Source organism: Eptesicus fuscus, chromosome 18 (assembly GCF_027574615.1).
Source record: "Eptesicus fuscus isolate TK198812 chromosome 18, DD_ASM_mEF_20220401, whole genome shotgun sequence".
Classification (NCBI taxonomy): domain Eukaryota; kingdom Metazoa; phylum Chordata; class Mammalia; order Chiroptera; family Vespertilionidae; genus Eptesicus; species Eptesicus fuscus.
Window position 1 is genome coordinate 25,894,948 of NC_072490.1, and position 15,080 is coordinate 25,910,027.

Sequence of the window (15,080 nt, forward strand, 5' to 3'; positions counted from 1 at the left end):
AGTGGACAATTCAGTGACAGTCCATACATGCACAAAGTTGTGAACCACCATCTCTAACTAGTTCCAAAACATTGCATCAACTCTATTCTCTTGGGGTTTCGAATGAAAGGCTGGAAAATTTGGGGAGGTATCTGGATTATGTAACTGTATTACATAAACCCGAAGACACTGGCCACATTCTCTTGTGTTAAAAGTTTGTTGTACTTAATGGTGTTTGGCCCAAAAGCTCTGTGTTAAATTGAGAATTTCGGTGCAATGGAGGTTAACGCACCAGAATCTGATTTGCACTGAGCAGCGGCGATTCTCAGAAGACTTCAGTGAGGCTCCATCACAGCCCTGGCTCCCTCCCACCAGAAGGGCACCTCCTGGTACTCATTCTTTCCTGCAAGCTCTCATCACATACTGAGCGCCAAAAAAACAGGGCCCGGAGCAGAGGTGAGGCAGGGCTCTGCTTTCTGGGAGAGACCTGGGTTCCTGGGAAGGGCCACCTCGCTTCTGCTCTCCAATATTTAAGATCATTTTCATGAGGAAGTTCTTTGTGAATGTCTTAAAGGCTAAGGCATGGAAGATAGGTCGAACAGCGGTTTTCAACCTTTTTCATCTCATGGCACACATAAACTAATGGCTAAAATTCTGCAGCACACCAAAAAAATATTTTGTGCCAATCCAACAAAAATCCTATCTAATAATAGACAAATATGCAAATTGACCATACCTCCAACACACCCACAAGCCACGCCCACCATCCAATCAGAGAGAGTATGCAAATTAACCCAAGCCAAGATGGCTACAGCCACAGAGAGCAAGGTTTCCTAGGTAACAGAGGAAGCTAAGCTTTCTGCCAGCTGTTGCAGGCCTAAGCCTCCACTCAAGCTACAAAGTTTCAATTATAGAAGGTAAACAGATTCAAACAAATGGCGGCAGAATGGAGCTTGAGAGAGCAGGCCAGGGTTGCCGCCAGCAACAGGGGAAGCAAAGCTTTCCACAAACCCTGGCCGGGCCCACCCTCTTAAGGCAACAAAGTTTCAATTATAACCCCAACACAAATGGCTGTGGGCCTCGGAGGGAGCCCCAGGCTTGGCTCTGCTCTAGGCTACAAAGTTTCAATTGTAGAAGGAAAATAAATTCCAGATACCAGGGCCTCCACTTGCGTTGCCAGGGGGCGTGGCCGGCCTGCAAACCACCACAGGCCCCTCGCTCAGGCCGCCCCACACCCCAAGGGAACTCCCACCTGATCCGGGATGCCCTTCAGGGCAAACCAGCTGGACCCCACCCCTGTACCAGGCCTCTATCCTATCTAATAAAAGAGTACTATGCAGATTGCTCATCACTGCAACACACAATATAGCTGCCCCCATGTGGTCAAAGATCCTGCCCCCATGTGGACACAAGATGGCCACCACAAGATGGCCAGCAGGAGAGGGCAGTCGGGAGGTACCCGGCCTGCAAGGGAGGGCAGTTGAGAAGTACCAGGCCTGCAAGGGAGGGCAGTTGGAGGTGATCAACCCTGCAGGAGAGGGCAGTTAGGGGTGACCAGGCCGGCAGAGGAGGGAAGTTGGGGGCAAACAGGCTGGCAGCGGAGTGGTTAGGGGGTGATCAGGCTAGCAGGCAGAAGCAGTTAGGGGCAATCAGGAAGGCAGGCCGGCAAGCAGTTGGGAGCCAGCAGTCCTGGATTGTGAGAGGGATGTCCGACCGCCCGTTTAGGCCCGATCCCAGGGATTGGGCCTAAACGGGCGGTCGGACATCCCTTGAGGGGTCCCAGATTGGAGAGGGTACAGGCTGGGCTGAGGGACAACCCCCCTCCGTGCACGAATTTCGTGCACCAGGCCTCTAATAAAAGGTATAATTGTGATTCATTGACATTGAATGGCTACTGTTGTGCTGTTATTATTTTTTAAAATTTGACAATCTAAGGGAAAAGAGGTCAGTGCCCCTGACTAAAACGTCAGGTATTGTATGGTTGTTGTTGTTTTTTGTTTTGTTATTGTTGTTTTTTTTGTTTGTTTGTTTTTTGGTATTGCATGTTTTAAAAATTCTTGCAGCACACCAGTTGAAAATTGCTGGTCTAACAGGATTACAAAGTCGTAGCATCAGAGGGCAGCTCTAGGCTGTGAGCTACTCTGGGAGCAGAGACCATGTATTTTCCCTTCTGCCTCCTTCATTCCTAACGGCCACACCACCCTCCCCGCCCCTCTGCCTAGTGCAGGGTTGGTACTTACCAAGTGCTGGGAAGACTGAAAAAGGCAGACATCCAAACAGACTGAGACGAAGCTCTCCTGGGCAGAGATCTGAAACCAGCAGGTAGCTTTTTACTACAGTAAACCCTCGATTTTGTGGACCTCGATTTAATGGACTTTAGATTGAATAGACAAAATTTCCGGCCCGTATGTCATTTGTGAAAATGAATACCCTGTTAATTTAAAAATACTTTTAACCAAGATTTGCTTATAATGAAATTAACAGGTTATTCTTTGTTATGAATTCACTGTTATTTTTAACAAATTTTAGCAAATAGGCCATATGTTGGAGGAAACTCTGTGGGAATTTCACCAACATAAATATTACATATCCACAACTAGTCTAAGTATTTAAATCCAAGAGTCACCACTGGTAAACAATGTTCAGCAACTGTTTAGCACGTGATCACACCACAGCGTGCTCTCGGTAATTGGTTCTTTTGTCGCGTGGCTGACTTTCTGCAGGAGTTTTAACACGTGCTGGTCAGCTGATGTTCACACGTGCACTAAAGCTAAACATGCTCCAGCCGTGTGCGGTTGTTTACTGAAGGTGACTGATGAATCCACGCATTTACTAGGCCCATTCAGTATAAAATTATTGGAATACTAGTATATAGAGAAAACTTTTCTGTGAAATTAAACTCCATACATACTTGACTTTAATTGCACAAACGTGTCTACAGGTAAACTAACTAATTTACCAATTTTTTAACACATGCATTTGGAAAACCTACTTTGCTATATGACGGACACCCCCTCGCTCGAATTAGTCTGTTCCACTGTGCCACTCCTTGACCCCCATCTGTCTCCATGGGCAGCCCTCTTACAGTATTGGAAGACCCCACATTTCCTTTTCGAACCATCTGGCCATATCCTGCATTCCCTCTGTGGTAGACAGAGGGCTCCTCCAACGTGTCTGTGCCCTTATCCCTGGAACCTATAAGTATGTTATGTCACATGACACCAGGGACTTTACAGATATAATTAAGGTGATACAACTTAGGATCGTGAGTCCAGGGTTATCCGGATGGTCCCATCTAACCACATGAACCCGTACAAGCAGAGAACTTCTGGCTGGAGTCAGAGATGCGGGAGAAGTCAGAGAGATTCAGTGTTTGAGGGGTACTTGATGCACAAGTGCTGGAGGGGGCCATCGGGAGAGCATGAGAAGAAATGTGCCAAGTCTCTATGAGTAAAGACCGCCCCCACCACCTTCCCAGCTGACAGCCAGCAAGGAGATGGGACCTCAGCTCTCCAGTTTCAACCAACAGCCTGAGTGAGCCGGGAAGCAGATTCTTTCCGGGAGCATCGGGGAAGGAAGGCTGTCCGGCTGATGTCATGATTCCACCCTTAGGAGGCTGAAAGGACCCAGCTGAGTCTCCCTGGACTTGTGGCTGACAGCAAAACTGGGTGATAATAAAGTGTTGTTTGAAGCCACGGAGCTTGTGGGGATTTGTGATGCGGAGACAGTGAACCCATGCACCCTTTGTTGGGTGGTCTAGAGCAAGCAGTTCTAAGCGTGGTTCCCAAAGGTCCCTGAACCTTTCAAGGAGTCTACGAGGTAAAATCACAAAGATGTCACTTGCCTGTTTCACTGGGTTGACGTTTGGTGCAAAAGCAACGGTGGGTAAGACTGCTGGAGTCTCCACTCCCTTTGAGAAGGTGGTACCAGGGGTCCTTTATTTCTCACTGTCACACCCTCGCAGGAAAGGACCTGCAGTGTCACCTACGGGTGTTCTTGGGAGAGCAGAACAATTATACATGTTGTTAAACCTTGGCTTTCCTGTCTTTTTCAGAGGCTGGGTGACAAGACGCAAAGCACCCAGAAAGTGCCTCTGCTGGTTCCAGCTGAGATGGTTGCCTCAAGGAAACGTCTAAGCACCCAAACTAGCTGGTTCTCCTCCCCTCGCCCCATTTCTACTCGACAAAAAGACAGATAAACAAGGTATTCAGACGTGTATGTAGGAGATATTTTCTTGAAAATGAATGAAGTCGAGCCTGTCACTTCAAGCAAAACAACTGACAGTGTTTGTTGCCAATGATGACACGAGTTTTCCAGCAAAGAGAAGTTTGGAAAACTTGACTCTGCCACCTTAACTTGACAGCTTCTCAATACTTCAAGACTGTGTGGTGAGATTGGCAGTGAGATTAAACAGCAAGAATGTGGTGTTTCTTATATTGTAAAACAAAGTGTGTGAGCATTTGGAATGTCTGAACAACTGAGTGGATCAACATTTTCCAAACGGCTAGTGCATAATATTATAGAGTCAGGCATGGCAAAAGAGCCATCGAAAATGCCAGGAAAGGTATATTGATATGATTGCATATTTCTAAAGCTAAGCTTTAAGAAACTACCCCTTCTTGAGTTTTGGTGTGGTAGAAAGAAGAAAAGCACAGTTGTCTAAGAAAGCTAAGAACACTCCTCCTCTTATCAACTATGTTGCCATGTGAGGCTAGATTTTTTTTTTTCATTGTACTTCAACCAAAACATCATTTCACGATAGGTTGAATGCAGAGGCAGCTATGAGAATCCAGCTGTCCTTTATTAAGCAAGACACACTGCACTTCTTGATCTCAGTATTTTTTGGTTTTGAACATATAGATTTAAAAAGTTATTTTTACTTTTTAATTAAACTTATTGAGGTGACATGGGTTAATAGGATCCTATGGCTTTCAGGTGTAAAATATAGTTTTTTTTAATAAAAATGTTTATGTTAACACGTTATGGGTTTGTCATTGTTTAAATAAATTGGTAACATATTACCTTTGCAGTTTCAGTTTCTAATACAAGTATCCATAGACATATACCACAGAAATAAAATCTGTGGTGTCCTCAAGAATTTAGTCTATGGTATCTATTGAAGCCTAGCGGTGGGCAGGCCATGGATGTAGTCAGTCAGTGGTTGCAAATTTGCGCTCCAGAGCCAACGTAAGCCCAGAGATATTTTTCATTTTGTAGTGTCTACAACATGTGTAGTGTCTACAAATTGTTTAATTTTGAATGAGTTTTCCATCTTTACAAATTGGTTGGTTTTGTGACAAATATCAGATTTTTCAATTCTCTTGAAAAACAGGATGAACTGGCTGCATTGGGCCCACCTTCGTGCATGACCCCTGGAGCTGGGTGGCAGCTGCCCTCTTTGGGGCACACGCTTTCCAGTTTCCCTCCCTCCTCACCACACTCTACTCTTCCTGTCCCTTTGTTTGAACCTGTTCCTCCTCGGTTGCTCACATGGCTTGCTCAGCTCCTGGGAGCATCCGTATTTGGGATGTCCGATCTACATGGCCTCTTTGGTGGCAAGAAGTTGGGAAGACCTGATTGTATCCTGAGACTCTTCCACGGCTCCCAGGGGGATGCTGTACATCACAAGATGCCAAGACCCACAACAAAAAGCTGATATCATCAGATGAGAAGAAATTTCTGAAATAAAGGCAAAGGTCATAGTTTAAGTCACATTCTCTCAAATCTCTTAAGAATCTGCTGCTCGATACTGCAATGGATGGATATAGTACCATCAACTATATACAAAATGCGTTTGAGCTCAGGAGCCGAGTGTCTATGCCTTTTGATAGATGTGTGACCTTAGGTTAGTTACCCAACCTCTCTGTCTTAGTTTCCTTATCTGCACAATGAGGCTAATACTACTACTTACCTTTTAGGGCTGTTGGGAGGATTAAATGAGCTAGTATGTGACAAGCATTTAAAACAGTGGATGGCATACAGTAAGCCCTTTTTTAAATTATTCTTTTGAGCTGTGTTTCGGTCTGCCTATGAAAAAAGTAGTAAACTCTCATAAGGTTCTGCCAGGCAAAGTGAACTCTGTCTCTGTCACTCCATCTCACAGATCCCAGAAAGTCCTGACATGAATGTAACAGATCTCAACAGATATTTGAGGATGACATGGTGCATCATTTTGATTGACAGCCACAGCCACTCAATCTACTTGTTAAAACTGCGATTGCTCAAGAGGCATATTAATAAGTCCATTCATTCATTCATTCATGCATTCATTCATTTGATTAGTCATCTCTTTATTCATTAAATATCTATTGAGTGCTTACTTAGTTCCAGGCATACAGACAAAGAAACTCATGTCCTGGTTTGGGGCTAGCAACAACTGCCAGATATTTCTGCAGGACAGAACCTAAACATTGTCTATTAAAAACAATGATCCATGTTTTTATGGGACCGTGAAAGACCTAGTCCTAATCCAAAGTCATGTCACCTACATGAAATAAATCACTAGTAAAAAAAATGCCTTGAAAAGAGAAACAAGACCATAACTCTTAAAAAAAATTCTGTAAGTACCCAATTTATTCGTAAAACAATACAGTTTAAATATTTATGATTTTTTTCAGTCATACATTTTCCCCATCATTCCCAAAATGTTGTGCATTTGGCTGACATGTATTTGCAAGGTTAGAATCTATAATTATTTATAACACTGGAAATTATACAAAGCCTATTTGATTTGCTTGATAATATGTCCCCCCTCAACAAACAACATACAGATCATTTCACCTTGCGATTTACCCCCCTATCTCGCTGACCGTCTTGTGCCTTTTATGCTGTAAAACATTTGTTCATTTCCCTGTGAGAAGATTATACAAGTGAAACATTCATTCTTCTGGTTCAAAACTGGCCATTTTGTATCAAAACAAAACACCACCACCTAACACAATGATTCTAGGCATTTCTGCTGATAAAGTTTGCTCTCAGGAGTGATAAAAAGAGGCAAAAAGAAGCCCCACACTCAGCTTAAAAATCAACTCGGCGGGCCACATTTCTGGGGAGCGACACCGCACAGCCCTTTGCCATGGCCAAGTCTCCATTGTCACGGTTCTACTGAAGACTTTTCGAGGTCATTCTTTGGGGTTGACATAAACATGGCATCATTCATGCAAGGAGTGAGATGCCTCCTTTAAGAGGGCAGGAGCCGGCCAGGGGGAATACTCCCTTATCTGTTTAAGGAAGAGGTGGGACTACAAAGCAGTGAGGCTGATGTGTTTGGTGTGCAGCTTCTGGAATCAGTCTCACTACTTTCTACTCCCTCCTCAGAGACAGGCAACCTTTGTGCTACTGATGGGGAAGAGGTGCCATTCTCAAGCAGACTAGGGTCCGCCCTGGTTCAGATGGTCTCTACAATCACACCCTAAGGTCTAGAACAGTGATGGCGAACCTATGACACGCGTGTCAGTACTGACACACGTAGCCATTTCTGATGACATGAGGCCGCATGCCGAGGATGAAACATTTGCTGCTCCTGAGGATGAAACATTTGCGACTAGAGTCTTGGAGTTAGTTTTTTCCTCAAAGTGACACACTACCCGAGTTATGCTCAGTTTTTTGGCGAAGTTTGACACACCAAGCTCAAAAGGTTGCCCATTACTGGTCTAGAACCTCAGTACTCGCAATACGATAGGACTGCACTGGCATCCCCTAGGTCAAGCATGTCAAACTCGCGGTCTGTGGGCCGCATGCCTCGTTTATTTGGCTCATGTTAACCTTTGAGTTTGACATGCTTGCCCTAGGACGTTGTCAGAGCGGCAGAATCTGGGGCCTATGCATATCTATGGCATCACGGTCCAAATTTTGACAAGATGCCCAGTAAAGTCTGAGAGGTGCTGGGCTAAGTGCCCCAGACCCCCATCAAGAAGACTACTCCCAGGTGACTGCTTCCCTTCATCAGCAGAGAGACCATTCTCAGCAGGGATGAATTATAGGTAACAACTGCAAAAACAGTGTGGGTGTTGTGTTTTGTGGTTTTGTTTTTTAAACATGCAAAATACAGTCCATGCATCTACCATTTTGAAAAGTCTCTCATCCTGTAGCAGATAAAACCAAATATGTTTTGGCTATCAACGTTCAGTAGTTGTTTCAAAATGCTTTACAGTGTAAAGATAATAAGAAATTTAGCAAAATTTCAACAAACCTGTATAAAAAACAGATACAGATACCATTTTATTTCAAGTCGACATGCTGTAATGTAAAGAGTAAGTTGGAATTATTTGTGTTTCTTTGTAAAAAGTCTTTAATAATATTAGGGCTTACCAGATCCAGGCCTCAGGGCTACACATGCAAAAAAAAAATAAAAAAATAAAAAAAAATGGCCAGTTAGTTAAAAATCACCAAAACGTGCTAGTTTTTAAATGTGTGGCTTTTTAAAGTACATGAGTAGTAGAAGTAGTAAATATTAGCAGGAGTAGTATTTCAGAACTCTGTAAAAGTGCCTGGAGTTCATGGTGCTAGTGTCCTGGAAGACTCATACATTTCTGATGAACATTTTGGCTTAATCCCTTTGCCGTTGTAATAGTCCACGACTTGGTTTGGGACTTCAGCCAACACGCTCTTTGCCAGGGCAGCTGGAGATGCCTGCAGGGAAGAAGAAATCACCATGACTTTGGCAGCTGGCCAGAGGAAGCTGAGAATCAGCCTAACAGGCTTGAATCCTGTTCTGAGCAGTTAGTCTCTCTCTCATCATTCATTCATTCATTCATTCATTCATTCAGCATTTGACAAGGGCCTCCACGCAAGAGTTGTCAGGTTGTGGGAACCGGAACCATTAAATCCCTAATTTTATTTTTGCATGCCTGTCTCAAAATATCAAACTATTCACATCTGAAATATGGGTGAAAATTAGGTGGCAGAATGAACTGTCTTGCACTTTTGTTTCTGATTTATATTCAATTCTAGACACTTATTTATGTTCCAGGCACTGTGCTAGGGTTTATGGGTCTATTATTCTTACTCTTAGGGAAGTTAGCATCATGTGAGAGGAGCCAAAATTGACCCCACTTTAAGGTAAAATATGACACATGCCACAAACCAACAGCATCACATCACATGGGCGCGTATTAGAAACGTAGAATCTTAGACCCATCCCCGAGCTTCTGAATCAGAATCTGCATTTTAATTTGATGCCCATGATTCCTGTGCATATGAAATTTGAGAATCACTGCTCCAGAGTCACAAACACTGTGTGACCAGAGTGCAGAAAACAAAGAGACTAAGTCATCTTGGAGGAAATCAGAGCAGGCTTCCAAGAGGAGGTGGCAATTAAGTTGGGTATGTTTTAAAAGGTAGAGAAGCAGGGGATTGGCATTTAATTATTTTAGGGACAGGGAGTCCTCTGATGGTACTGAAGTGTGTGTGTTGCAAATGCAGAATTGGTGGGGCATTCAGTTGGAAAATAAGCTTGAAGCCAGGTGATGGAGCGTATTGAGTACCTCCACGCTAATTAATGTAGCCATTATTCTATCAGCATTGTGGCTCCACTGTATGTTTTGAGGCAGATGAAGCTGGAGGTTGATATTCTGCATGGACTCTTGGTATTCAGTGCTAACTGCTCAGCCTCTGGGCAAGAAAAATTGCTCAAACCCCATTATAAGTACTGAAGAGATTGAAAATTTGAAGCAGAGTGACAAGTTAACAAGTGTTTGAGGTGCCTCAGAAAGATCCCGAAGGAAACGGAGTGAACTAAATGCCAGATGACCTGGTTGCTGGCTCCTTCCTTCCTATGCGGCTTGTCACTCAGCCATTCAGCTTTGCTGAGCCCTGTTGTTCTCAGAGACAAAATAGGAAAGAATAAGCATTGATTCTATCTCACAGAGTTTTTAGGAGGCTCAAAATAAGAGACATATCTTAACAACGATCTGAAAACACTGTGAGGAGTTTTTCTAAAAGGATTCATCACACCTGGCTGGTGTGGCTCAGTTGGTTGAGTGTTGCCCCATGCACCAGAAGTTCCCGGGTTCAATTCCCAGTCAGGGCACATGCCCTGTTGCAGACTCAATCCCCAGTAGGGGGCATGCAGGAGGCAGCCAATCAGTTTCTCTCTCTCCCTCTCCCTTTCTCTCTCTCTAAAATCAATAAAATCATATTTAAAAATAATAAAATGATTCTTTACATCTTGGAGATGTTATAGCCTGCTGGACATTTGACATCCATGAATGCTCTTTTATTTTATAAATAACTTCTCAGGGTTGTGTGTTATTCATGATCCATGTGTACACTGGGGTATATGAAAAGTCATTTCTACCCCTTCTCTCTGGCCACCTCTCATAGAAAAGCTACAAAGCCAAATATGTGATTTCCTAGCCTCCCTTCCATCCAGGGAGGTCCATGTGATCCAATTTCATCTTTGAGACAGAAATTACTTTCCTGGGGACGTTAGAAAGCTTTTCTTCTTGGTGAAAGGGGACAGACATGGTTGGCTCTGTGTCCCTTTCCTCTTCCTCTTTGCCTTGAACTGGAATGTGATTCCTGGAGCTATGGCAACCATTTTATCACCAAGGGAATCACCAAGTGCTGGCCCTGACACTATCGAATCTCTGAAAAAACAGATGTCAGCAGCCCCCTGTCCCTAACTTCTAGCTACACGAGTTTACTTATGTAATCCAGGGTTTCCCAACTTTAGCTCTACTGCTGTTTTGGGCCAGATAATTCTTTGTTGGGGGCACTGTCCTGTGCATTGTAGGATGTTTACCAACATCCCTGGCCTCTACCCACTAGATGTGAATTAGACACTCCATACTGTCACCATTAAAAATGTCTCCAGATATTGCTAAGTGTCCCCCCTGGGGAATAAGTCATCCTTGGTTAAGAACCATTCATGTAATCCACTGGAAGATGGACTTGCTGTTATTTGGAGACAAAAACTTTCCTAAACAGTGCTGTCAAGTAGAACTTGTTACAATGATGGAAAGTCCAATATGGTAGTCACTAGACACACGCAATGAATAAACCCTTGAAATGTGGCTTGTGCAACCGGTCATTTTAAAATTTTACTTAATTTTAATGAATTTAAACTTAAATACCCACATGTGGCTATTTGCTACTGCATGGGACAGCACAGAGCTTAAGCAATTCTCCCACCCTTTTGCACACATGTGCTCGTGGGTCTGGTGAGCAAATAGGAGCTGGGGGGCATTAGTTGGGTTAGGAAAAGGCCAAAACTGTGAAAGCAGCTGGCAATAACAGCTGTATTTATTAATCACCTACACAGACCAAGCACTGGGCTAAGCTCTGTGAAGACTCCACCTTTAACCTTCCAATGCGTGTGTCATTTGCCCCATTGTACTGATGAACATCTGTGGCACAGAGGGGTTAAGTAACTTGCCCAGAATCACACCGCTCGGAGCCAGCGCCCTGTCCGCTGCAAAGCCCCGAGTTATCATGCAGAGCAGGAAAGGAGAGACGGCTCCTGGGTGACGGGCTAATATGAAATGTATCAGTTCCTCACTTTTCATTTTATTTATGGCTTATTGAATTCAGTGTAGTCTGGATAATGAAATGGTTTTCAAAATCTAATTTGAAATCCATGAAGATAAGGTGGATGATATGCTCCTGGCGTTCTGAGCAGCTGGAGACTGCGCAGCACACACGGTGAGCGTGCCACTTCCTCGCCCCGATCAGATCAGGGCAGGTCCCTTGGCTGACGCCCCTCCTCTCCTGGCTTACCAAGGCCCTGTCCTTCCTCACACACCCAGCTCAAGCTGCAAGGCTTCCCTCATGGCGACTTCTCTCCGCTCTGAAGTCCCGTAGCAACATTTTAGCCCCTTTCAGTCACCCACAGATATTTCTGCTGACCCCTGGGTCCCAACCATGCAACCCCCCAGTTCATTCCTTGCAGCCTGGACCCACGGCTTTCTCACCTCGCTGTGGCCCCAATGCTAGCACATGCCTTGCACACAGTAGATACTCCATGAGAGGAGGAGGCTTGGGGTAGAGGCTAGAACCTAGCCTGGCTCAGCTGCATTGTTTCGGCACACAGATGTGTGTGTGTGTGTGTGTGTGTGTGTGTGTGTGTGTGTGTGGCAGGGGAAGGTGGTTTGGGGAAGTGCATGAATCTCCCAGGGAGTAAGTTCTTTGGCCCTTCACTCAGGCAGTTATAGGTGGTGGTCAGTGACATGGCTACTCTGTGCTGCTGACCAGATGGAGCAGGATATCACAACCTGGAAGAGCACCCCTCTCCCCCGCCTTGGGCATCAGGCAGGTCAGTAGCCTCGTTGATGAACACAAGGGCAGTGCATTCAGCCGGCCCCGCACATCCTTCCTTAAAGAGGACAGCACTCCTTGCTGTCCACGTGCAGACAGCCGAGGACACGATGAGCCTCTTTTACCTAACGAGCAGTTTCATTTGCAAACCTCCTCCTCCGGCAGGAGGAAGACGGCTACAGTGGAACGGTCACCCCTCACCGTGCTCGCTGCCTGTGAGCTTGTAGGGGCTGTTACTTGGAACTCCCTCTGTACTCAACTCTGTAGTCAAGGATTGATTTTATGCTCCTTGAATGATTCTAATCACACAGTAGCCCTCCTTAAGAGGGGCGTTAGAATTGTGTGGCGCTAGGTTTCTAAGCTATACCTCATTGTTCAAGGAGCCCCGGAGTGAGCGGTGACCTCCCTACACTGAGCTGGCAATTCAGGAGATGTGGGGTTCAGTGGAGGCCACTGGGCTTGTCGTTTACCCGATGCTGGCTTTAACTCCTGTCCCAAGGCGGCAGCAGAACACGAGGCAATTTCTGAAAAGCACAGGCCAAAGGCTCTGACGCTAGCACTGGGACGTCTATGTAAACAGTTGTCCATCCATCCTTCCACCCCCTATAAGTTACCTTACCCAGGGTAGCTGGGGTCCCAGCGTGGGCTCAAAGTGGGATTCACATGTGCCTGGACATATCCAATAAACCCTTTTGAATGAGGGGTGTTGGCTGGAGTAGAAAGGCTTTTCCAAAAAAGCATTAGGAAGGAAAGCTTAGAGTGGATGGTGTGCCTTCCTCTCTGGGTCGCTAGATAACTGCCCTCAGCCCTGAGGATTGAGGACTGCAGTGGAAGCTACAGATGTTTCCAGCAGGGATCCTGGAGATGTAGGGATCATACTTCACTGCAGTGACGGCCCAGGTGACAGAGGGGTCACAGCAGCAGGGACAGGAGGGGATTCTCACAGGGGACTGCGGAGTTGCTTCAGGGCACTGAGCATTCTGGAGATTCCCTCCTGCGGGGCAGCTCAAGTTCAGTTACCACCCACTGGGAGGGGTATTGCTGGCCCCACCAGCAGTGGAGAGGGCAAAGCCACAGGGGGCATGGGGTGGGGGTGGGGATGCTCTGCTCTTTTTTTTTTTTTTACATATTTTATTGATTTTTCACAGAGAGGAAGGGAGAGGGATAGAGAATTAGAAACATCGATGAGAGAGAAACATCGGTCAGCTGCCTCCTGCACACCCCACACTGGGGATGTGCCTGCAACCAAGGTACATGCCCTTGACCGGAATCGAACCTGGGACCCTTCAGTCCGCAGGCAGATGCTCTATCCACTGAGCCAAACCAGTTGGGGGGGGGATGCTCTGCTCTTGAGTGACTTTGGCTGGGGCAAGGAACAGAAGGTCACAGAGGACTGTCTGTGACAGCCCACTTGACCCTCAAGGGCTCCCAGACATAGCTGGGGAGGCTCTGAAGGATTCTTCAGGGCCACCCCCAGGCCGGAGGGAGCCTTTGCATGAATCAGAAGCGTCCTGGGTAATTCAGCCCCACAGGTGAAGGCTGCTGTTGGAATTCTAAAGGTGCCCCGCCTTCCACTGAATTAACTAGGATCCAACAATTGAAATGCCAAAAAATTGTTAAGCACTTTTCGATGTCATACTAGAGCACAGTCTACTGCACCTGCTTCGGGTCATCAGGGGGAGGTAATGCTGCTTGACATTATTTATTATAGATTACAGCTCGAGACTGTAAAGCTAGATGTCAACTTGTGGAAAACTGGGAAGATTTCTGTCCAGTGGAGAAGGTAATCCAAAGTCTACTTATTTATTTTTAACCCCTTTGGCCATTCCCTAGTTTTGAATCTGCCCTAGCAAACTTACTCCAGCCTTTCCCCCACTGACCATAGTCAGCTATGTTCTATCCTCCTTTGAACTACCTTTGTCATCTTACTGGTTCTGTCCTTAAGGAGTTAACTACATTCTTTGGCTCTGCTTACTATACTTATAGAGGATTTAGGTCTCTATCAATTTGAAAATACGCTTTGCCAAGGCAAACACGGGCCTCTGCCAGGGCACAGGGCTCGACAGGCAGAACCCAGGCCGAACTGAAGCTGCCCCTTGCTTCTCTGGCCAGGCCCTTGCACAGGGAACACTCTGCCTACCTGTACCTGGCAGCCCTGACGGCACCAAAGTCCTAAGCTTTATGAATGGGACAAGTGCAAGTGAAATGTTGGCTACTATAGTTGGCAAGATTTCTCATCTCTAATTCAAGTTACACTTTTATCTCCAAAGAGCCAAGCTCTCCATCTCCTGTGGGGGAGATGGCCTGGCCTAGGCAGGCATGGATAGCCGGCGTTGCTTCCCTAATAACTGGTGGAAACACGTAAGGAGTGAGTTGGTTTTGGTCCTGCCCTCCCATAGGGAGCCCCGAGATATGCGTACGTGTTTGAAGTTCCTGAAGGGCACGAACTGGACGATGTCTCGAAGGACAGGCTCTCCCTTGGGGGACCTCAGGATCCCGTCGTCACCGTCCAGCATCTGCATGTCACTGAAGTCAGCGTTGCCCACTCCTACGATGATGACTGACATGGGGAGGTGGGAGGCGTGGACGATGGCCTCCCGGGTGTCGGCCATGTCTGTGATGACACCGTCGGTCAGAATCAGCAGGATGAAGTATTGCTGCGATGGATCAGACGCCAGGCAACGAGGGACCGAGAGGTGGGGAGACAAGGACAATATCAGGTGCCTTCAGTGCATACTGGCTACAGCAACAGCGACAACAGATTTTTTTTGAGTACCTGTGTGTAGACAGTCCTAAAAACTTAAGGTGATGATGAATGGGACTGAAAGGCAGGCACAGTAGTTATA

At 45.9% G+C, this 15,080-nt stretch overlaps 1 protein-coding gene across 1 annotated transcript in view; it reads right to left on the minus strand.

Annotated features, from left to right (window-relative positions):
• Window positions 1–8,220: 8,220 nt before the first annotated feature.
• CPNE4 (copine 4) overlaps window positions 8,221–15,080 on the minus strand; it is a 291,785-nt gene continuing 284,925 nt past the window's right edge. Inside the window, exons 15-16 of the mRNA XM_054729573.1 lie at window positions 14,655–14,891; window positions 8,221–8,610 (exon numbers count right to left, since the gene is read on the minus strand). Of these exons, the coding sequence (XP_054585548.1) occupies window positions 8,476–8,610; window positions 14,655–14,891 (372 nt within the window). The 3' untranslated portion in view covers window positions 8,221–8,475. The remainder of the gene's footprint in view (window positions 8,611–14,654; window positions 14,892–15,080) is intronic.